The 19,484-nt window shown below is 69.9% G+C and overlaps 2 protein-coding genes across 5 annotated transcripts; one reads left to right on the top strand and one right to left on the bottom strand.

Annotated features, from left to right (window-relative positions):
• Nucleotides 1-58: 58 nt before the first annotated feature.
• Nucleotides 59-5,261, bottom strand: THPO (thrombopoietin). Of its 4 annotated transcripts, none has more exons than XM_009682199.2 (6): nt 4,276-4,381; nt 2,835-3,316; nt 1,652-1,779; nt 1,466-1,552; nt 1,056-1,220; nt 59-942 (listed from the first exon to the last, which is right to left on the bottom strand). In XM_009682199.2, exons 2-6 carry the CDS (start codon nt 2,872-2,874, stop codon nt 760-762), a joined length of 603 nt encoding a protein of 200 aa, XP_009680494.1. In that variant the 5' UTR covers nt 2,875-3,316; nt 4,276-4,381; the 3' UTR covers nt 59-759. The 4 variants fall into 4 exon arrangements, with proteins under 4 accessions (XP_009680494.1, XP_009680496.1, XP_068810226.1 ...); XM_009682201.2 differs by having other exon boundaries at nt 3,185-3,316; XM_068954125.1 differs by lacking the exon at nt 2,835-3,316 and having other exon boundaries at nt 4,276-5,261.
• A 5,562-nt stretch (nt 5,262-10,823) lies between these two features.
• CHRD (chordin) lies at nt 10,824-19,314 on the top strand. The gene is made up of 23 exons (XM_068954066.1): nt 10,824-10,947; nt 11,439-11,542; nt 12,170-12,296; nt 12,634-12,780; nt 12,864-12,981; nt 13,878-13,974; nt 14,085-14,226; nt 14,310-14,450; nt 14,910-14,992; nt 15,081-15,228; nt 15,342-15,448; nt 15,540-15,656; nt 15,793-15,949; nt 16,032-16,273; nt 16,379-16,492; nt 16,674-16,886; nt 16,967-17,060; nt 17,197-17,253; nt 17,363-17,466; nt 17,552-17,654; nt 17,749-17,903; nt 18,080-18,173; nt 18,769-19,314. The coding sequence occupies exons 1-23, from the start codon at nt 10,824-10,826 to the stop codon at nt 18,834-18,836; spliced, it is 2,856 nt and encodes a 951-aa protein (XP_068810167.1). The 3' UTR covers nt 18,837-19,314.
• Nucleotides 19,315-19,484: the final 170 nt, after the last annotated feature.

Raw genomic sequence — 19,484 nt, 5'->3', positions numbered from 1 at the left:
ACGGGCCTGCATCACCTCGCCGAAGGGCAGGCAGCGTGGGCGCTGGCTGCACAGGTCGTGGAGGATGTTCTGCAGGTGGGCAGCAGTGTGGCTGGGCATCGGAGGTAGCTGTGGCACCAGCTTTTGAGCTACAGCTCCTGCAGGTGGGACGGGGGCTCAGCCTGGGCAGACAGGTGCTGTGTGTCCCCAAACCTGCCCCGGGCTCTTCCCTGTGACCCCCGCTGGGCTTGACACACACGTGGATTGCGCAGACGAACGGAGGGATGAGGGGTTGACCAGCGCTGCTCAGTGGGAGCTCGCATCCCCACGTGAGGGAGTGGAGGCGCGTGAAGAGCACAGCACAGCGGGAGCTGCTCTGCCCTGCAGATCTCGCAGCTGCCGCGGGAGGGAGCTGGGCACCGGGGAGAGACCCTGGAGCGCGTTCCCCAGGGACTTGCCTCTTACCGAGGCTCCTGGGACTGCGAGGTCCACTGGCAAGGCCACAGTGAGAGGGGGAAGGGAGAACACAAACAGCCCTGTAGAAAAATAGCTCTTTAATTGTAACGTCTTCACAGTAGAGCTGCCCACCTGGGTGGGAGCAGGGCCTGTGCCCAGTGGTGCACAGGTATTGCTGTTGGGTCAGCCTCCACGGGCTGTGTGGTAGCCAAAGGCTTGTGGAAAGGGAGTCAACTCTTTCCCTGTGGGCACGTTCCAACACGGCCCAGTGTCCTCCAGGTTTACTCTGCCCTCGGGTCAGCAGTGAGCCCTGTGTGCAGAGCCTCACCAGGCCCTGGGTGGAGGATCTCTGCCACCTCCCTGGCTTTGCTCACATGAGTCCTTGGCCAGGTCGTGGAAGAAGAAGCGCAGTTTCCCCTGCACCAGCTGCCGGTAGGTGAGGAAGATCTCAGTGATGCGTGTCCGCTCCATGGAGCGTGGGGAGCAGCCTGGCTCCTGAGGTCCTGCCTTGATGGGGGAGAGCACAACAGGGGGTCACAAATGCTGTGGTGCCCAACCCAGTGTGGTGGGCACCTGTGTCAAGGGTGCTCTGGCTCAGGTGGGGGACAGGGAGGCCTCACCTCCCAGCTGAAGGTCTGCAGGAGCAGGAGGAAAGAGTTGGCGTGTCTGTAAAGCTGGCTCAGCTGTCTGCCTGTGCACTCCTGGGTCACCTGGCTCTGGGCCCCTGTCACAGCACCCACCAGCAGCGCCAGGTCGCACAGGATCTCCTGCCGCTTGGTCTCGTTCTGGGGAGAGAGAGCAGGCAGTGAGTGCGCACAGGACTGCGAGCCCGCTTTATTCCCATGCTTGCACTAGGTAAGGATGGGAGTCCTCCACCCCAAGCCCGTGTGATGACCTGGTAGCATCAGATGTGCTGCAGGCATCCTGTGGCTGTTCAGTGTCTGGGGTTTGTGTCCCTGTGTACACCCTGCGGCTCCTTCCCCGTCCCCGTGGGCATCCCACAGCCGCACCATCCTCCCAGCCCTCTCACCGTCTTGGTTTTCCACTGCTTGAGGCTGAAGTCCACCAAGGGCAGCACCATGGGGTAGCTGAGTGGGGACAGCGCCTGGCACTGGCTCTGGAGGGGAGATGCTGCAGTGAGATACCTGGAGCTGTGCCTGACCCTGCCTTGCCCGCCCAGCCTACTGGGGAGGGAGGGGGAGCAGCATATCCTCACCACTTTCTTCTCCATGTCCTTTGCCTCCCCGATGTACTTCTGGATGAGTCTGGTGTCGCAGACCAGCCGTGTTGGGCTGGCACGGCCTGCTTTCATGTGCAGGAGGAAAGACGTGAGGAGGAGCAGTCCTGGGGGGAGAGAGGTTACCTGTGGGCACTGCGCTGCCCTCCCTAGGCAGCTGCAGCTCATGGTGATGCTTTCAAGTGGCAAGTGCTCACCCCAGTCTGGTGGTGACGTGGATGGCCCACCCTGGCAGCCCCAAGAACCGCGTTTAAAATGAAGCGGCCCACAGATCAAGCAGTTGGTGCTGAGCACTTCACCCAGCCCAGGACTGATCCCTGGGCTCAGGGGAAGATGCTGGGGGAAAAGGGGAGCTGAGGAGGGCCTGGTGCTGCTGTGCAGTTTGATGCTATGTCACAGCAAGGAGGGAGAGGTGTCCTGCCTTCCTCCCAATTCAACCAGTGAGCTGAATCTCTCTAGAGGCTCTGCCTGTTGGGAGCAGAGCCAGGAGGTACCTTGGTGCCTGGAAAGGCAGGTGGTGCGTGGCAAGGGCCACATACTGCTGTGTCTGTGCCAGGTTTCCACCTCTGCTCCAGCCCTGGGAAGCAGACGTGTTCCCTGCGCAGGCCCTGGGCCATGCCCTCCCACCTCCGATAAGGGGTGTTTGCGCCTGGAGCAGCTCCAGGTGTCACGTGTACGGGAAATCCCTGCCTGCAGCGCACGTCTGCTCCTCGGGGCTGCTGTGGCTGTGGGCTGGCCTGCCGGGCACAGCCTTTCCCAGCACCAGCAGGATGCCGCTCCCCTGGGCACCCTTGGGCTGGGTGGCTGCTGTGCCCTGTAACTGCCCACCCTGCTGGCTGGCATCTCCTCTCCAAAGGCTGCTCTTGCATCTGCCTGCATCCATGCTTCCCTAAAGCCCTTGGCACAGCCAGGTGTTGACAGCTATTTCCCAAGGGCAGGCATGGAGAGATGCTCGGGTACCCTTGTGAGCTGGCAGGGGTTGGATCCTGCCCAGCAAGAGCCATACTTGGGATTTGCTGCCAAAGCGTGGAGCAAGGGGTGTTCTCATCTCTTGGGGTGCCCACGCCCGGGCAAACTGCGTAGCACTGTGTGCGTGGTGCCTGCTGCCGAAGCAATGCCCCTTCCTCCTCGCTCCCGTCCCCCCTTTCAGCCCCACACTCACTGTTCAGCTCCATGCTCAGCTGGGGGCTTCGGCCCTGCATTTTCCACCCTGGGGCCAGCGGCTGCTCCCCGGCTCCCGTCCCCCTTCCATGGAGGGTGGCTGTGGCGCGGGCTCCCCGCAAGCCACCGAGCCGGGACGGAGGGCCGGAGCCGGGAGTGCCCCCCAGGCAACACGGCGCGGCTCTCCGGCTCCGGCCCCGCCAAGGCAGCGCGATTTCCTGTTGTGTCGCTGCTGACCTTCTAGGAAAAGCACTCCAGGGGCCCAGGGGACGGCTTCCTGCCTCCGGCCGTTTCCTCCCTTGGCCCGGGGCATGGGAAGGATGTCCACGGTCACCCTCCTGGGCCGCTCACCTGCCCCCTGGCCTGTGCCTGATCCTTTTGTGGCTGGGCTGGGCGCGGGGTCAGGGGCCTGGCAAGCTGTGACCACCTAGGTGGCTGGCCGCTCGGCTATGTCCACCTTGGGCAAGGAGGTGCCCCTGGTACCTGCAAACGAGATGAGTGGGCTGGGTGTGTTAGAGACCCCCTCCACGAGACCAGCACTTGAGATGGGGCCCTGCTTCCTGGCAAGCACATCCAGGAGGCAGGAGGGTCCCCAAGACCCTCCCCCAGAGATGCGCTCCAACCCCTGTGACCGTCACCCGGAGATTGGTCCCATCCCCAGCAACCTTTACCCAGAGGTAACTAGGAGCGACGAGCACCCCGGAGGGGCTGCAGAGCATGGAAGTCCCGTCAGAGCTGGGGAGGGGGATAGGGCACAGGGCACTGGGCCCTGGCTGGGAAGTGGCCCCCGGGGCTGCTTCTCCAGTAGTAACAGTTGGCGGGGGGCTGAGTGAAAACACCCACAGACACCCCTTCCTCAAGGCCGGGAGAGGCACCCTGAGTCTGCCCAGCACCCAGCCCTGGTGGGGCCATACCCGGCCTGGCGGTGTGCTGCCCACTGCAGGGCACCCCCTGTCCCAGGCCACCTCCTGGGACAAGTGCCCCCCTGGGACACCCGGGGGACCTTCTGGCCTGGGATATGGGGTGCGGGGTAGGCAGGCACAAACATACATATGTGTACATGTACATGTGCACACGTACCCCCATGTACCTTCAGACATATGTGTGCACATGCGCACTCCACACAACACATGTTGGGTAACACCCTTAGATACCCCTCCCCTTACACACACACATACACACACACCGCATTCATACAGCCCCCCAGCGTACTCCCTCTCCTTTTCAGGACCCCCCAAAACCACATCCCCTCCCTCCAGCTTACAGGTTTCCCCACAGCCGGTGCACTTCATTCAGCCCCTGCTCTCGCATGCTCCCACCCCTGTCCCTTGCGGCCGGCGGTTCCCGGCAGCGTCTGGCCGGGTGACAACAGGCAGAGTAAACACCTCAACCTTGCTTTGCCTGCCCCGTGCCCTGCTCAGCCCCCAGCCCTGGCAGCCCACCTTGCGGGTCGGGGGGTGGCTGGGTGAGGGTCCGGCAGGCCCGCTGGCTCTGGGGCCGATGCTGGCAGCCCCGCACAGCCCGGGCACAGCTGGCAGCAGCCAGAGCAGTGAGCACCAGGGTCAAACACCGCTGGGCCCCGTCTCTGCGGACGTGACATAATGCAGACGCGCCGCACTGGCACCGGCACCCAGAACCTCTTGACCCTTGTGCCAGCGCTGTCCCAGCTCTTACCTCTGGTCCCACACCATGCCCATGCGTGGCTCTGCCATGCCCACGGTGTGCCCAGGTCCCTGTCCCTTCCTGCTCCCACATTGGTGTGAAACCTTTCACGATGCCGGGCGGGAGAACTGCGGTGCCCAGCGGTTGCTTGCCCACAACTCTCTGCTGCCAAATCTATGAGTGCCTTCATAATTAGGCAAACGAACCTACTAGGGGAAATTAGAGGGCAGCTTGTACCCAGTAAGGTGCCTGCTGGACCCCAGTGGGTGATGGAGGGTCCCAGGGTGCCTAAACAGCCCTTTCATCCCCATATGCTCCTTTGCAGCCGTGCCAGGAGACAGCAAGAGGCCCTGCCCCTGGGCGGCCTGGCATTTTCCCCCTGGAAAGGGCAGTGCCAATATCTCTTGCCCCCGCCAGGAGCACAGAGGGGGCGAAGGCAGGGCGGAGGGACAAACCTGGCACTGTGCAGCCCCTGAGGCACGTAGGGCCTGGGCGAGGGGCACCGCACAGCTCCGGTGCAGAGGGAGCCTGTGGGGCTCTGGGTACCCCACGTTCCCGGAGGGGAACGGGATGCACCGCCTGTCCCTGCTGCCTGGGCAGGGCCCTGGCATGGCGGGGGGGCAGGAAGCGAGGAGGGGGGCTGCTGGGCTTCCCAGCTGGCCGGACCCTGGTGCCAACTTTCCCACCTCGCCTTAGAGGGTGCAAAGTGCCAGGAATCCCGCTGCGGGGGGGCGGCCGTTCGCACCCACTTCGCCAAGGTGCCAAGGGCTGCCGGAGGTGCCAGGCGGCGGGGGGAGGAGGGGGTGACTGCGGGCAGGTGGCACAGCTGCTGTCCCCCGAGGCCACCCAGGTGTGCCCACCGGGCACCCCCAGGATGTTGCTGCAAAGCAGGGGGGGGTGGGAAGCAAACCTGGGCTTCACGGGGCAGGCAGGGGGGTCCCAGCATCCTTTGAAGCCCCCATAAAAGGTCCCGGCATAAAGGGAGGAGAAAGTCAAAGGAACAAAGAGAGCGGCTAATCCCGGCGTGAGCAAACAGCCCCGTTTGCTCGGGGCCCAGCTGGCCCGGGGGCCGGGGGGAGAGGGCCGGGGCCACAGTGGGGACAGGGCCCGGCAGTGCCAGGGAGCTGGCCAGGACCCCCTGCCCGGGCTGTCCCCCCCTCTGAGCGCGGGGCAGGCCCTGCTCCCCGCGGGGCTCAGTGCCCCCTGCCCCCCTCCACTTTACATTTGCAAATTGCCAATAAACATCCGTGGGCAAATACATTTCCCCATGCCCTCCCTGACGGCTCGCCCTGGGCCCCCGGCTCCCACCGGGCCGCCCCTTCCCCGGGGCCTGCGAAAGGGCTGCGCCAGGGATGGCGCCCGGCTCGGTGCTGGGCTCCCACCTGGCCGGGCAGCGATGGGCAGAGGGGCAGGCAGGCCTGCGCAGGCGGCGGGCGAGGGTGCCCGGCGGGGCCGGCGGGCCAGGCAGCGCCCTGCGCCAGCACGAGCCCGCCAAGCGATACGCATGCCCGAGCGGCCAGCTCTGCCTCCCAGCCTGCCCCGTCACGGGCCACCGCCGCCGCCGGGCCCGCGGGCACGTGCCCCGGCCCCCCAGAGAGGGGCCCGTGCGCTCCCCTCCCCGTGCCCCCTTTCCCCCCCCGCCTTTCCCTTGCCCAGCTCGCCACCCCATTCGCTCGCGTGGGGGGCAGCGGGAAGGGGGCACAGGGGAGGGCACCTAACCCCTCTCCCTCTGGGCTCGCGCGCGCGGGGCGGCGAAGGGGTTAATGCCAGGCGGCCAAGCCGCAGGTGGGCGCAAGAATGAAATTCCTTCTCGCCGTCCTGCGAAGTCTGGGCACAAATATTTGCCTGCATGTCCGGTGGGGAGGGGGGAGACCACCATCGCTCTGGGAGCTTGCTAATCCCCATGCCAAACAAGCCCCCCCCCATGCTCCATACACCCCCCCTTCCTCCCACGGGGTCCCTCCGTGAGCATTTGGGGAGGGGTAATTTGGGGTGGGGGGACACCACCACTACTGGGTGCTCCTACGAGCAGGGGACCTTCCCCCGCTGGCACGGTGCTGGGAGTGGGCACGGTGCCATGGGGCAACGGCCCGAATCTGCTCGGCAGGGCAAGCAAGGCTACTTTGGGGGCACCCCACAGGCGATGCCTTGATCCCGGCGCCCGGGCCGTGCCCGCTCGTGCAGGCACAGCCCAGCCCAGGGGCCGGGATCGAGGCAAGAAGGGGCAGAGAGCCCCAGCCGTCCTCGCCGTGCCGGGAACGCGGAGTCTGTAATAAGCTCCATGTGTTTGGAAACGAAAAGCAGCCACTTCCCCCCCCCGCTCCATCACCGCTCTCCCCCCCGGCTGCATCCCCTCTCCGTACCTGCCACCCCCCCAAAGCCCCCTCCGCCCCCAGACCCCCCTCGCCTTCGTCTGGGGCAGCCCAGCCCCGCGAGCCGCCTTCCAGTTGTGCAAATATTGCCGGAACGGCTGTAATCCCCGTGTCCAACGTGAATTATGAGATATTTCCACCCATTACGACAGCGTTTCCCCCCTCCCTTCCCGCCCCGCCGCGTGTGTGCGAGGCTGGGGGGGGGGGTGGGATTAGTCATGGGGCAAGCCGCCCTCGGCACCAAGCTTTGGGGAGGCCGCGGGCTGCGCGCTCCCCTCCGCGCCCCGCGCCAGGGCGCTCCGGTCGAGGGGGGCTGCTTTCGGGGCGGGGGGCGCCGGCGGCACGGGGGGGGGGGGCGAGCACGGTGGTGCCAGCGCGCCCGGCGGGGCTGGGGCCTTGCTGGCCGAGGGAGGCCGTGGGAAGCGGGCAGTGGGGGGGGCCCGGGCGTGCGGTTTCGCCTCGACCCCGTCCCCGGGGAGAAGAGGCTCCTTCCTGCCGCCCCGAGCCCGGCTGGCGTTCAAAGCGCTGAGCAGGCAGCGGCCAACGAGGGCAGACAATAGGGAGCTGCGTGGGCCAGGGCCGGGCAGCGGCGCTGGCAGGGGCCCCGCGAGCAGGGGGGCCGGCGGCCCTCCGGGCACCCGCTGCCGCCAGGCAGCTTTCCGGGGCCGGGGCACGTGCCCACGCGGGCTGGGGGGTTTCGGGGTGCACGGGGGGCTTGCAGAGCTGCAGCAGCGCTCACCGCTGGCTAGGGCACGTGGCCGATCCGTGCCCACCTGAGTGCCGCCGGACATCGCGTGCCGGGCACGGCCCCCCGATCCCGCTCCGCCATCACCTCCCAGCGACGCGGAGCCGGGACAGAGCTGGGCACCTGCTCCAGGTAGCGGCGGGCCGGGAGAGGGGCAGGGTGGCAGGCGGCCGCCGAAGCGGCCCGCAGCCGGCCGGCTCGGCCCCGAGCGGATCCAGCTGCCCGCAGCTGGCAGGCCCCGGCGGGGCTGTCGCGGCGCCGGGCCCAGCTCCGGAGCGCCTCCGAGCCGCCTTGGCACAGGACACTCCCAGCACACATGTGCGAGCGCTGGGAAGCAGCCGCCTTGACCGAGACCCTTTCCCAGCCACGCTCCTCGCCGCCCGGGCACCCCGGCACGGCCGCTGCCCCGAAGGCTGCCGGGCTCGGCGCAGAGGGACCCCGGAGCCCCGGCCGAGAGGGGCCGTGAAGCAGGTCAATAAAGCGGGCACCTCTGCCCCTTTCGGCTCTGGGCACCCGCTGGCGTTTCTGGCTGCCTCCAGGCTTGTGGGTAAGGGATGCCCAGGCACAGCTGGGGCACGTTTCCAAATTTCCCTCGCCTCCCTTTCCTTCCTGCCCATGTGCCCTCATTTAAACTGCAGTTTTCCCTTCCTAGGGTGGGAATGCCCAGTATTCCCTGCTCTGCCAGGTCCCCTGAGCCAACATCCCTCCCTGCTCCAAGCCTGGCACTGCCTGGGCCCCCTGCCAGCCCCCCTGCCCTGTCATGCTGTGGCCCCGTGCCTCAGTTTCCCTCTCTGCCAAGGGTTACATCCAGGCAGGTTTCCTGGGTTTCCTTCCTCCCAGGGAAAGGGGAGGGAGCTTCCCCCATCGCTTCCCCGCATCCCTGCGGCCGGGGCCGAGCCAGGAGACTGTGACGAGCTCTCGGTGCGCGGAGCCAGCGCCGGATTCCTGCGCTGCGCTCGGCTCTGGCACCGGCGGGGCGGCCGGGAGCCACCGCCCGCCTCCTCGCCGCTCGGCCCCGCGGCTCACGCCTCGTCTTCCCGAAGGGCCGCAGCCACGCCGCAGCCTGGCACCGCGCTCGGTGACGCTGGCGCCGCCGGGCAGCTCCCGTGCCCTCGGCGCCGCCGGATCCCAGGCCAGCGGGGACGCCGGGAGAGAGGAGAGGGGACAGGTCGGTGCCACCTCTGCTCAGCGGGGAGGACATGGGGCTTGGGGGGGGGGTGCCACCTTGCCTGGGCACAGCTGCTAGCACACGGAAAGGCCTTGTGAGCAGCAGGGTGTGGGGCCTGGGTTGTGGCCCCGGGGGTGCCCCGGGGCCCCCCTGTGGTATCCCAGCCCAGGCTGGTGCCCTCCAAATGCCAGCGCACCGTCCCGCCAGGAAAACCCCGGCTGCTCCTCTCGTGCCGGCTGCGCCCGCCTCGTGCCGAGGAGGCTCCCTGCCGCGGGGGCACGTGCTGGGCGCCACCGGGACCCCGGCGCGGGGCCAGTGCCATCCCAACGGAGCGATGCCCCGCTCGGACGGAGACGGGCCAAATCATTGCAGGGAAGGGGCCCGGGAGCCCGCGGCCACCCCGGGGGCAGGCAGCCCGAGCCCGGCCGGTGCGGGGGCGACGGGTGCGGGCGGCGGGCCGTGGCGCCCCTCGAGCCGGGCACGGCCTGCCTGCTCGCCGGCGGCGCGGAGGCCCGGGAGGAGCAGTCTGGGGAGGTATGGGCCTGTTGTGTTCCAGCTGTGCCGTGTTTCCCTAGCTACACCGTGCAGCTGGCCGGGTGTTTGTACCGCCGAGAGTTGATTTTGGCAGCCTCGCGCCTCCCTCTCCTTCCCTCCCCACCCGCCACACAGCCGGCACCTCTCCCTCCCACCTTCAGCCCCGCTCGCACGGGTGGCGGGCACGGGCACGGGTGGCACGCGCTAGCCCGCTCCCCGCGGCCCCTCCGGGCATGTGGCCGAGCAGGGCTCGCTTCCCTTGGGCCGTGCTCTGTGCCTCAGTTTCCCCAGCTGGATGATGCTCTCCCCAGGCCTCTCCATGGTGTCTGCTAACTGCCCACCGCCGCCACCCTCGCCTGCCCGGCCACATGTGGGTGAAGAACAGGACTGGTGCTGGGTGCCCCTGTCTCAGCCTCCTCCACAGCTCCCCCCTCCCTTTCCTGGGCAAGGGAACCCAAGCGTCCAGGCTCCTGCCCCCACTCAGCATCTACCGCAGGCGGACCAGAGCCTGGGGCGGGCAGCGACTGGGGGGATTTGGGGGTGTCAGCTGGACAGGTTGTGGGGTGTGTGTGTGAATCTCTGACTTCCTGGGGTGCAGTGTGGATTTGGGGGTGTCCAGGGAGCAGTGACGGACTGAGGGGGTCTCTGGGGCTTGGAGCGTTACATGGAGAGGTGATATCCACTGTGGGACCAGGGAGATCCTGTATGCTGGGGGGGTGCTGCAACATCGGGGGTACCTCTGGGGTTCGGTTTGGGCTTGAGGATGCCAAGCACTGGGCATGTGGGGAGATGGGTAGGCCTGGGGCTCCTGGGGTGCTGCATGAATTCAGGGGGTATGGGGGCTGCCCTCTGGGCTTGGGGTGCAGTGCTGACCGGAGGGGGTATCGGGGGGCTCGAAGCCTGGGGGTGCCCATGCCCTGGGGATGGGGAGGTCCCTGGCGGGGGGGGGGGGATGCCCTAGGGAGGGGCTAGATTGAGGGGGAGATCCACAGGGGCCAAGCCTGGTGTGGCCGGAGGGGGTCCCATGCTCAGGGACGGGCACGTGCACGGGGGCACCCCCTGGATGCCCAATACCCGGGGCACTCCATGTCCTCTGGGGGGGGGTGGCGGCATGTGGCTAGGGGCACCCCCGGGGTATCCCACGCCGAAAGGAGAGGCGGGGGGCATATGGATGGCGAGTGCCCCCGGGATGCCCAATGCCCGGAGCACCCCACGCCGGCGGAGGGGGGCCGGTGGCTATGCGCCCCCCCCGGGCGGGGGGGCCCGTGCGCAGGGGGTACCCGGGGGGCCGGAGCGCGGCGGGGGCGCGTCCCCCCGGCCGGCCGCTCCTGCGCCTCATTAGCGGGGCCTTTGTTTGCACAGGGCTCGCAGCTCCCGCTTGCCCATGCCGCCGCCTATAAAGCGGGGCCGGGGCCGGCGGCCGGGCAGAGGCGGCGGCGGCGGCAGCAGGCAGCGGCCAGCCCCCCCTCCCCGCCCCCGGACGCCTGGGTCCCCCGGCCGGCCGGCACCATGCGCGCCGCCCTGCTCCTGCTCGTCCTGCTCCTGCCCGCCCTGCCCGCCCGCGCCGCCCGCCCCAAGCTCGCCCTGCCCATCCGGCCCGACACGGACCCGCTGCCCCCCGGCGGGGCGGCAGGTAGGAAGCCTTCGTGCACCCCCTCCCTGCAGCCGGCCCCCGCACCCCCTTCTTGCACCCGTCTCCTTGCAGCTCGTCCCCCCAGCCCTTCTGGCACCCCTCTCCGTGCATCCTTCCCCAGCACCCCCTTCTCGCACCACCCTCTTTTTTTTGCACGCCCTCTCCGCACCCCCTCCTTGCACCTCTTCCCCGGTACCCCCTCCCTGCACCCCCCCCTCCTTGCACTGCCTCTCCGACACCCCCTCCTTGCACCCCCCTTCTTGCACCCCCTCTCCACACCCCTTCTTGCACCCCCGTCTGGCACCCCCTTCTTGCACCATCCCCTCTCGCACCCCTCCCCGCACCCCTTCATGAACCCCCCTCCTCGCACCCGCTGCGGGCCCCCCGGGGGGGCCGGGCCGCCGTGGCAGTGGCGGCGCTGCGCCCGGTGCCCGTCCCGCGGAGGGGCCGGCTCGGAGGTGATCGGGACGGCGGGGGGGGGGTCTCCGCAGGCTGCGCCTTCGGGGGGCACTTCTACGCCCTGGAGGAGACCTGGCACCCGGACCTGGGGGAGCCCTTTGGGGTCATGCGCTGTGTTATCTGCCACTGCGAGCCGGTAAGGGCCCCCCCACCCCACCCCTCCCCTCCCGACAGGGATGGTTGTCCCTGAGGGACCCCATTCTCCCCCCTATATTAGCAGTATGGGGCAGGGGGTGTCCCCTGGGGAGGGGGGCTGCGAGGGAGGTGAGGGCCCCCCTCACTCAAGAACCCCTCCATGGAGAGGGGGAGCAGGGATTCCTCCAGCCAGCCAAACACCTGGGTGTCCCCCCTCCCCTAGCAGTGGGGAGGAGAGGGGGGGGTCTTAAAGGATCAGGCTTCATTCCTACTCCCCCTCCTGAGGGGTCACCTCTGGCCCCCCTCCTTCTGAGCAGCCCCCCGAGGCCGGGGTTGGAGGCGGCCGCACGCAGCTGGGCAGGGGGATGGGGGCCATGGGGAGGGGTCCGGGTTTGGCTGCGGTACAGGCAGCCGGGGGCTGCGTGCAAGGTGTCCGCAGACAGCCTGCGGGGAGCGGGGGGGTCCAGATGGGCTGGGGTGAGGGGGCACTGGTGCCCTGCACTGTGGCACCTGGCCTGCCCCGGTGGGGGCAGCAGCCCCCCACGGAAAGGGGGGGTCCTGGGTGCCCGTGTCCGTGGCCCGCGTTGGCACATCTCGGCACCGCTCTCCCGGCCTCTCGCCCCCGCAGCAGAGGAACCGCCGAGGGAAACCCCTGGGGAAAGTCAACTGCAAGAACATGAAGCAGGACTGCCCCGTGCCAGCCTGTCCCAGGGCCACGCTGCTGCCCGGCCACTGCTGCCAGACCTGCCCCAAAGGTGAGGCGGGCGCGTGGCCGGGCACCGTGCCCCGGGGCCGGCGGGACCTCCCTGCTCTCTTTGGGTCTCTCCCAGCAGCCAGGCTGGCTGTGGGCAGGGAGGGCCCATACCCTTACTGGGGTACGGTGAGGTGCCAGGGCGGGCACGGCCACCCCCAAACCACCCTGCGAGGAGGCGCAAAGAAAGGGCGCGGGGCTAAACCCCCGTCCGTCTGCCCGTGCCCCTTGCAGGGCTCGTCGAGGTCTATCTAGGGAGGGGGGATTTCTCTCTGCTCCCCAAGCTCTTGAGCGCAGGCAGCCTGGTGCAATCCTCTCCCTGCTGTGCCCACCCACGCCAGCCTTGCCAGGCCCCCCGGAGAAGAGCCCCGAGTCGCCCTTCGACACCTTCGAGTACTTCCAGGACAAAGATGACGACCTGGACAAGCCCTACAACGACCGCTCCTACCTCAGCTCCGAGGGCCTGGCCCGCGACGATGCCCGCACGGGTGAGCCGCGCCGGGCAGGGACGAGCGGGCACGGCGGGTATCACCCGCTTTCTCCCCGCGGTAATCGGCATCCCCCTCGCCAGAGTTCGTGGCCTTGCTGACGAGCGGCCGGGAGCCCTGGCACCCCACGTCCAGCGCGGTGGCCAAGGCCCGGTTCACCCTGCTGCGCTCCTACCTGCTCTTCTCCATCAGCTACGAGCGGTGAGTCCTGCCGGGGCGCCCCGCGGGCTGCCCCCTGAAAAAGGGGGGATGCAACAATGTTTGTGCCTTGGTTTCCCCTCCGAATCGCCCCTGCAGGAGCTGGGTTTGGCAGCCTTGCCATGCACCCCTGGCAAGGCGGCGGGGTGAAGCGGGGAGTTGGGGAGGGGGCGATGCGCTGGGGGTCCTGCCTGGGCAGGCAGCCGGGATTTCGGCGCAGCCACGGCGCCGGCCTGCCCAGCCTCACCCCTTCGCCTCCGGGGCTGGAGCGGGGACAGTGGGAAGGGCTCCAGGGCCGGAGGAAGCGGGCGCAGCGGGGCAGGGGCGCCGTGCCACGCCACGGCCTCTGCCCGCGGGTCTCGACGGGGTGCTGCCCCGGGTCCCTAATCGCCAGCGTGCCCTCCCCAGATGCCCACCGGCTGCCGAGCCTCTCCTCTCCCTCCCTCCTTCCCTCTCTGGTTTCTTCTTTTCTTCCTTGCTTCCAGGCCCCTTTGCATAGTAAAGTGGTGACTAATTTCCAGCTCCGACCGGGAAGCCAAATGGAGTCGAAAATGCTCCTAATTTACAGCCGGGCCCAACCGCTCAGCTCCCCACGGGTCCTGCCCCGCAGTCTCTCCAAGCAGGGACCTCCCCTCCCGCGCGGTGCCAGCGTGGCAAGGGGCACCCGGCGCACCGCCACCGAGCTGCTCCCCTGCGGGAGGGGAACTTCGGGCCGCCCCCCGGCAGCAGCACCCCAGGGCACCCACCCGGCCTCCCTCCTCCTCCTCTTGCCCGCCCCCAGCTGCTGAGCAAACCCCCCTGCTCCGATGCCAGGGCACCCCTGCGGGCAGGGGGCTGCCCCCCACCCCGGCGCGGAGGGGTCCCTGCTGCTCAGCCCTTCGCCCCCTTGGTGCCCACAGGCTGGGCCGGCCGAGCCGGGTGCGTTTCAGCGACGCCGAGGGCAACGTGCTGTTCGAGCACCCCGTCCAGAAGAGCGCTGCCCCCGAGGACCGCATGGTGAGAGGGGCCGGGGCGGGCGGACCGCGCCGACCCCCTCGGCGGCCGCCCCTTCCTCGCCCGGCGGGGGCGCGCGGTGCCCCCCAGCCCACCGCTGTCCTTGCCCGCAGCTCTGCGGGATGTGGCGGACGGTGTCCAAGGCCAACGTGCAGCTGCTGCGTGGGGAGCAGCTCCGCGTGTCCCTCGTCACCCGGGCGCAGCCCTCCGGCGAGGTCCACGGGCGCATCCTCAAGCACCGGGCGCTCTTCGCGGGTAAGGGCTCCCCCGCGCGCCCGCCGGCCCGGCGCCCGCCGGCGTGCCGTGCTGCCCCTCACACTCTCACTCGCCGCCTCCAGAGACGTTCGGGGCCATCCTGACGTCGGCAGACCCCGCGCACCTGGGCGCCGGGGGCATGGCCATGCTGACGCTGAGCGACGCCGAGAACAACCTGCACTTCATCCTCATGGCCCGGGGGCTGCTGGAGCCGGGCGCCGGGGGTGAGAGGGGCACGGCCGGCGGGGCGTAGGCGCTGTGCGTGGTCAGGGCGCGGGCTGGGCTCTGTGGGGCTGGGATGGGGCTAGGGGCATGCACGGGATGGATGCGGGTCCGGGGGTGAGTAGGGGGCGGGCATGGGATGCATGGGGGTTGGGGTGTGCGACGGTTGGGGGGGCGCGGGGTGCATGGGGGCCGGGGCATGCGTCGGGGGACACGCGGGGGCACGTACGTGCATGTCAGCCCAGGGGGTGGGTGGGTGTGCAGAAGGGTATGGAGGGGTGCTGGGGCGGGGGGCTTTCAAGGATGTGGGGGTGGGGAGGGGACGGTGCACGCTGAGGCACGTGCATGGGTCAGGCTGTGCAGTGAGAAAGCAGGGGATCGGCGCAGGGCCTCGGGGCAGTGGGTGCAGGGTCCCAGCAACACCCATCCACAGCGGGGTCAACCCTCTCTGCCTTGCCCAGAGTCTCCCTGGGTCCCGCTGCGGGTCCGCATCCTGCACCAGGGCCAGGTGCTGCGGGAGGTCCGCGCCAACATCACCGTGGAGGTAAAGCCAGCTCCCACCCCGTGCGCCCCGGCAGCCCGCGGCCCCCGCCGCACCAGGGCTGAGCGTTGGCGCTGTGCCCCCCTGGCAGGACCCTGACTTCGCAGAGGTGCTGAGCGACCTGTCGGCCCGCGAGCTGCAGTGGCTGGTGCAGGGGCAGCTGCACATCGTGGCCGAGACGGAGGGCCGGCATGCCCGGCGCCTGGCGGGCACCATCACCACCCGCCGGAGCTGTGACAGTGAGCGTGGGCCGGGCTCGGGCACCCCAGGCGGTGGCACCCGGAGGGGTGGGCTGTGCCCCCCGTGCCAGCCTGACACCCCCCCTCCCCATGCTTTTCTCCCTGGGCTCAAGCCATCCAAAGCGTGCTGTGCGGAGCAGACGCCTTGCTGCCAACCAAGACGGGGGCGGTGGGCTCGGCCAAGCTGGCGCTGCACGAGAACGGCACGCTGGAGTACCAGGTGAGGAGGCGGGCGGCGCGGCGCGGGCACCGCGCTCCCCCGGGCCGCCCGTCCTTGCCGCGCCGCTGCCCCTCGTGCACCCTGCCCGCAGGTGCAGGTGGTGGGCACGGCCAGCGAGGTGGTGGGCATCACGCTGGAGACCAAGCCGCGGCGGAAGAACAAGAGGAACGTCCTCTTCGACATGACGCCCAGCTACCGGGACGGGCTGGTGAGCGCTGGGGTGGCACCGGGCGCCCCGGGAGGTGGCCGCGGGCCGGCTGCCCCCCCCCTGGAGGTGCGAGGTCGGGGGGAGCGCGGCTGGTCTCTCCCCGTCCCGACGTGCCGCCGTGTCTCCCGGCGGGCAGGCCCGGGGCGCGTGGCCCAGCCCCAGCGCCCGCGACGCCCACATGCTGCTGCAGAACGAGCTCTTCCTCAACGTGGCCACCAAGGACTGGGCGGAGGGCGAGCTGCGGGGGCAGATCGTCTCCCTGCCCTACAGCGGGCTCCTGGCCCGCTACACAGGTAGGCGGCGGGGAGGGCAGCGGGGGGCCGGCGGGGCGCCCCCCCTGCCCGCCGCCTCCCACGGCCCCGTCTGTGTGCGCAGAGATGCCCGTGGCGCTGGCGGGGCAGCTGGTGTCGCCGCCGGTGGGCAGCGGGGCCGGGGGGCACGCCTGGCTCTCTCTGGACGAGCACTGCCACCTGCACTACGAGATCACGGTGGCCGGGCTGGGCCGCCCGGCCGACGGCACCGTCAGCGCCCACCTGCACGGCGTGGCCGAGCTGGGCGACCTGGCGGCCCGGCCCCACCACCCCAAGCGCCTGCTCAAGGGTTTCTACAGCACCGAGGTGAGGCGGGCGACGGCGCGGGAGGGCACCCTTCCTCCTCCGTCCTCCTCCTGCTGCTGCTGCTCCGGCGCCCCCCTCACGCGCCCCGGCCCCTCTCGCCCCCAGGCTCAGGGGGTGCTGAAGGACCTGGACGCCGACCTGCTGCAGCACCTGGCCCAGGGCACCGCTTTCCTGCAAGTCAGCACCAAAGCCCACCCGCGCGGGGAGCTGCGGGGCCGGGTAGGTCCTGGGTGCTGCCCCCCAGAGCCCGGCTGCGTCCCCCTGTCTCGCGCCCGCCGCGGGCCCCCCTCCCCCTGCCACCTCCGCCCCCCCCCCCCGGCGCGGGCCGCGGGGCCGAGCTGGGCAGCGGCACGGCCAGCAGCGTCCCCCCGGCCGTGCCAACCCCGCTGCTGCCTCCCAGGTGCACATCCCCAACCGGTGCCGGGCCGGGGGTACCCGCCTGGCCCCGGGGGGGGCCCAGGGGGAGGCCGAGCTGGCCGAGGGCTCCAAAACCAGGGACGTGGAGCAGCTGAAGAAGGACCCCAACTCCTGCTTCTTCGAGGGGCAGCACCGGGCGCACGGCGCCCGCTGGGCGCCCGACTACGACAAGAAGTGCTCGGTTTGCAGCTGCCAGGTAAGGGGGCCGGGGGCCGGCAGGGCAGGCGGCAGCCCCCGTCGGCGCCCCGTGCCAAGCCGCCTGCCCGCTCCCCGCAGAAGCGCACGGTGATCTGCGACCCCATCCTGTGCCAGCCGCTCAACTGCACCCGCCAGGTGCACCCCGAGGAGCTGTGCTGCCCCGTCTGCGAAGGTGCGGGGGGCAGCCGGGGCGCGGGGCGCCCGCTGGGCAAAGGCAGGGGTCCTCCTTGCGCTGCCCCAGCCCGGCACGGGCCACGTGCCCTGCTCGCCCTGCTGCCTCCCCTCACGGCCTCCCCTCGTCCTCGCAGAGAAGGCGGCCGGGCAGGAGGAGCTGAAAGCGGAGCGGGCCCGGGACAGCAGCGAGGGTGAGGCTCTGCGGGTACGGGCCCAGGGGCCGCCCGGCCCTGCTGGGCTCCCCCGTGTGCCCACCACCACCACCACCACCACCACCACCACCTCCTCCTCCTCTCTCAGGCTGCTACTTCGACGGGGACAAGACGTGGCGAGGCTCTGGCACCCGCTGGCACCCCGTCGTGCCCCCCTTCGGGCTCATCAAATGTGCCATTTGCACCTGCAAGGTGAGCGCGGGGGCTCGGCGCGGGGCCGGGCGCGCGGGGCCTGCGCTCGCCGCCGTGCCCGCCGCTCAGCCCACGCTCCCCGCAGGGCACCACGGGCGAAGTGCACTGCGAGAAGGTCCAGTGCCCGCGCCTCACCTGCGCCAACCCCGTGCGCGCCAGCCCCTCTGACTGCTGCAAGCAGTGCCCAGGTGCGTGCTCCCACGCCTGCCCCCGTGCATCCCACGGCCCCCTCGCGCTCGCTGCCTGCTCTCGCGGGCAGCCTCCGAGTGCCCCTTCCCGCAGCCCCCGAGCAGAGCGTCCCTGAGCTGGCCGACACGATGCAGGCGGACGGGCCCCGGGCCTGCCGCTTCGGGCGCCGCTGGTACCTCAACAATGAGAGCTGGCACCCCTCTGTGCCCCCCTTCGGAGAAATGAAGTGCATACTGTGCTGGTGTGTGGTGAGTGCGCCAGGCCTCAGGTGGCAGCGGCTGCCCGGGGCAAGGCGAGGTGCCCCCCGTGCCAACCTCATGTGCTTTGGGGAGGGGAGGGAAAGGAGCCTGGGCTGGGGGCCTGTGGCACCTGGAGGAGCCCCAGCTTGGGCCCCGGCACCTCAGCCCCCGTTTCCGCACCGCAGTCGGGCGAGACGCACTGCCAGCGCCAGGAGTGCCCGCCGGCCGCCTGTGCCAGCCCCGCCAGGAGGGACAACCCCTGCTGCGCCAAGTGCCGGGGTGAGTGAGCCGGGCGCTTGCACGCCCTCTCGCACGTTTGCACGCTCACCGCTGGGCACATAAGCTCAGAGCTATGCTCTCGGCCAGGCTGGCATGCACCAGTACGCCTGCGTGCGCCCCCCTGTGCATCTCTGCCCGCTGCCGTTCACACTCACATGCACGCTGCCACGCGTCCCTGCACATGGATGCTCACACACGTGTGCACATGGCCGTGCATCTCTGCACGCTGAGGTTTGCACGCTGCCGCACGTGTGTGCGCAGCAGCCTGCACACTTGCACCCACGCTGGTGCACTGGCATTCATGCCGGCAGACACGCGTTTGCGTGGCTGCATGGTGGACGGTGGCAGGCTTGGCCTTTGTCTGCTCCTGCATCTGCCTCTGTCCCTACCTCCCCCACGGTGCCTGGGCGGGTGCCACATGGGCGCCGCTTGCCCAAACAGCCCAGGGTGCCCCTTGCACGTCCCTAGCCCCTCTGGGTGCCGAGCTGTGGCTGGGCCCACCCTGAGCTCTCCCAGCCCAAGCCTGGCTCTGCCCTGGCACCCCTGTGCCTGTCTTCCAACCCCGCTTTCCTTCCACCCCACCTCGCCCCCGCAGCCCCAGACGCCCCCCCGGACGCCCAGGAGAAGGTCCACGATGCCACCGCGGAGGCCTGGAGCCGCTAAGCAGTGAGCCGATGCGCAGGGCTGTGCCGGCCCGCAGCGACACCAGGCAGCCGTGCGGAGAGCCCGCGCCGTCCCAGCCGCTCGCCCCTGCCCCGCCGGCGAGGCATGGGGTGGGGGCACCCACAAGCATGGAGGGGCTGGATGGGACCAACTCCGGGCCCCCCCATCTCGGTGCGAGACTGGGCATAGATGCCCTGCGCAGCACCCCAAGGGCTGCGATGCTAAGGGGGGCCAGGTCTGCCCTCCCTGCTCACTCTGGGGGCAGGGGCAGGGCCGGGGGCACCCACCTCCGTCCCCTCCGAGCTCCCCCCGCCGGCGGGCATAGCGGGCACCGTGCCCGCCTTGTACATAGTGTAAAATCCTTCCCCCCCACCCCTTGCTGCACCCACCCAGCTCAGCTGGACTCGTCATGTAATTTATGGTGCCTGGGGATGGGGGCCCTGATGTATTTATTAAAAACAGAGATATTGCCCACCTTGCCCCTCTGCGTCTCCCTGGCGTCAACAAGCTACAGGGCTGTGCTCCCCACCCCGATCTGCTTTGCAGCCTGGTGGGGTTTGCGTGTTTTGGTGGCCCGGGTGCTGGGGGGGTGGCATGGGGCCGCGGAGGTGGTGTGGTGCCCTGCGACACCCACGGAGGCTGGGCACA

The sequence above is a fragment of the Struthio camelus genome, chromosome 9 (genome assembly GCF_040807025.1).
Source record: "Struthio camelus isolate bStrCam1 chromosome 9, bStrCam1.hap1, whole genome shotgun sequence".
Lineage (NCBI taxonomy): Eukaryota > Metazoa > Chordata > Aves > Struthioniformes > Struthionidae > Struthio > Struthio camelus.
The sequence above is the reverse complement of the archived record's forward strand: the minus strand, read 5'-3'. Positions and strand labels throughout refer to the sequence as shown.

Excerpts from the sequence above, each read along its gene's own strand:
- THPO (XM_068954125.1), bottom strand. The coding sequence starts at position 4,588 with ATGTGGGAGCAGGAAGGGACAGGGACCTGGGCACACCGTGGGCATGGC. Across the intron at positions 1,780-4,275 it reads GCCACCCCCCGACCCGCAAG|GACTGCTCCTCCTCACGTCT; the intron begins GTGGGCTGCCAG and ends CTCTCCCCCCAG. Across the intron at positions 1,553-1,651 it reads AGGACATGGAGAAGAAAGTG|AGCCAGTGCCAGGCGCTGTC; the intron begins GTGAGGATATGC and ends TCTCCCCTCCAG.
- CHRD (XM_068954066.1), top strand. The coding sequence starts at position 10,824 with ATGCGCGCCGCCCTGCTCCTGCTCGTCCTGCTCCTGCCCGCCCTGCCC. Across the intron at positions 12,781-12,863 it reads CCGCGACGATGCCCGCACGG|AGTTCGTGGCCTTGCTGACG; the intron begins GTGAGCCGCGCC and ends CCCCCTCGCCAG. Across the intron at positions 18,174-18,768 it reads CTGCTGCGCCAAGTGCCGGG|CCCCAGACGCCCCCCCGGAC; the intron begins GTGAGTGAGCCG and ends TCGCCCCCGCAG.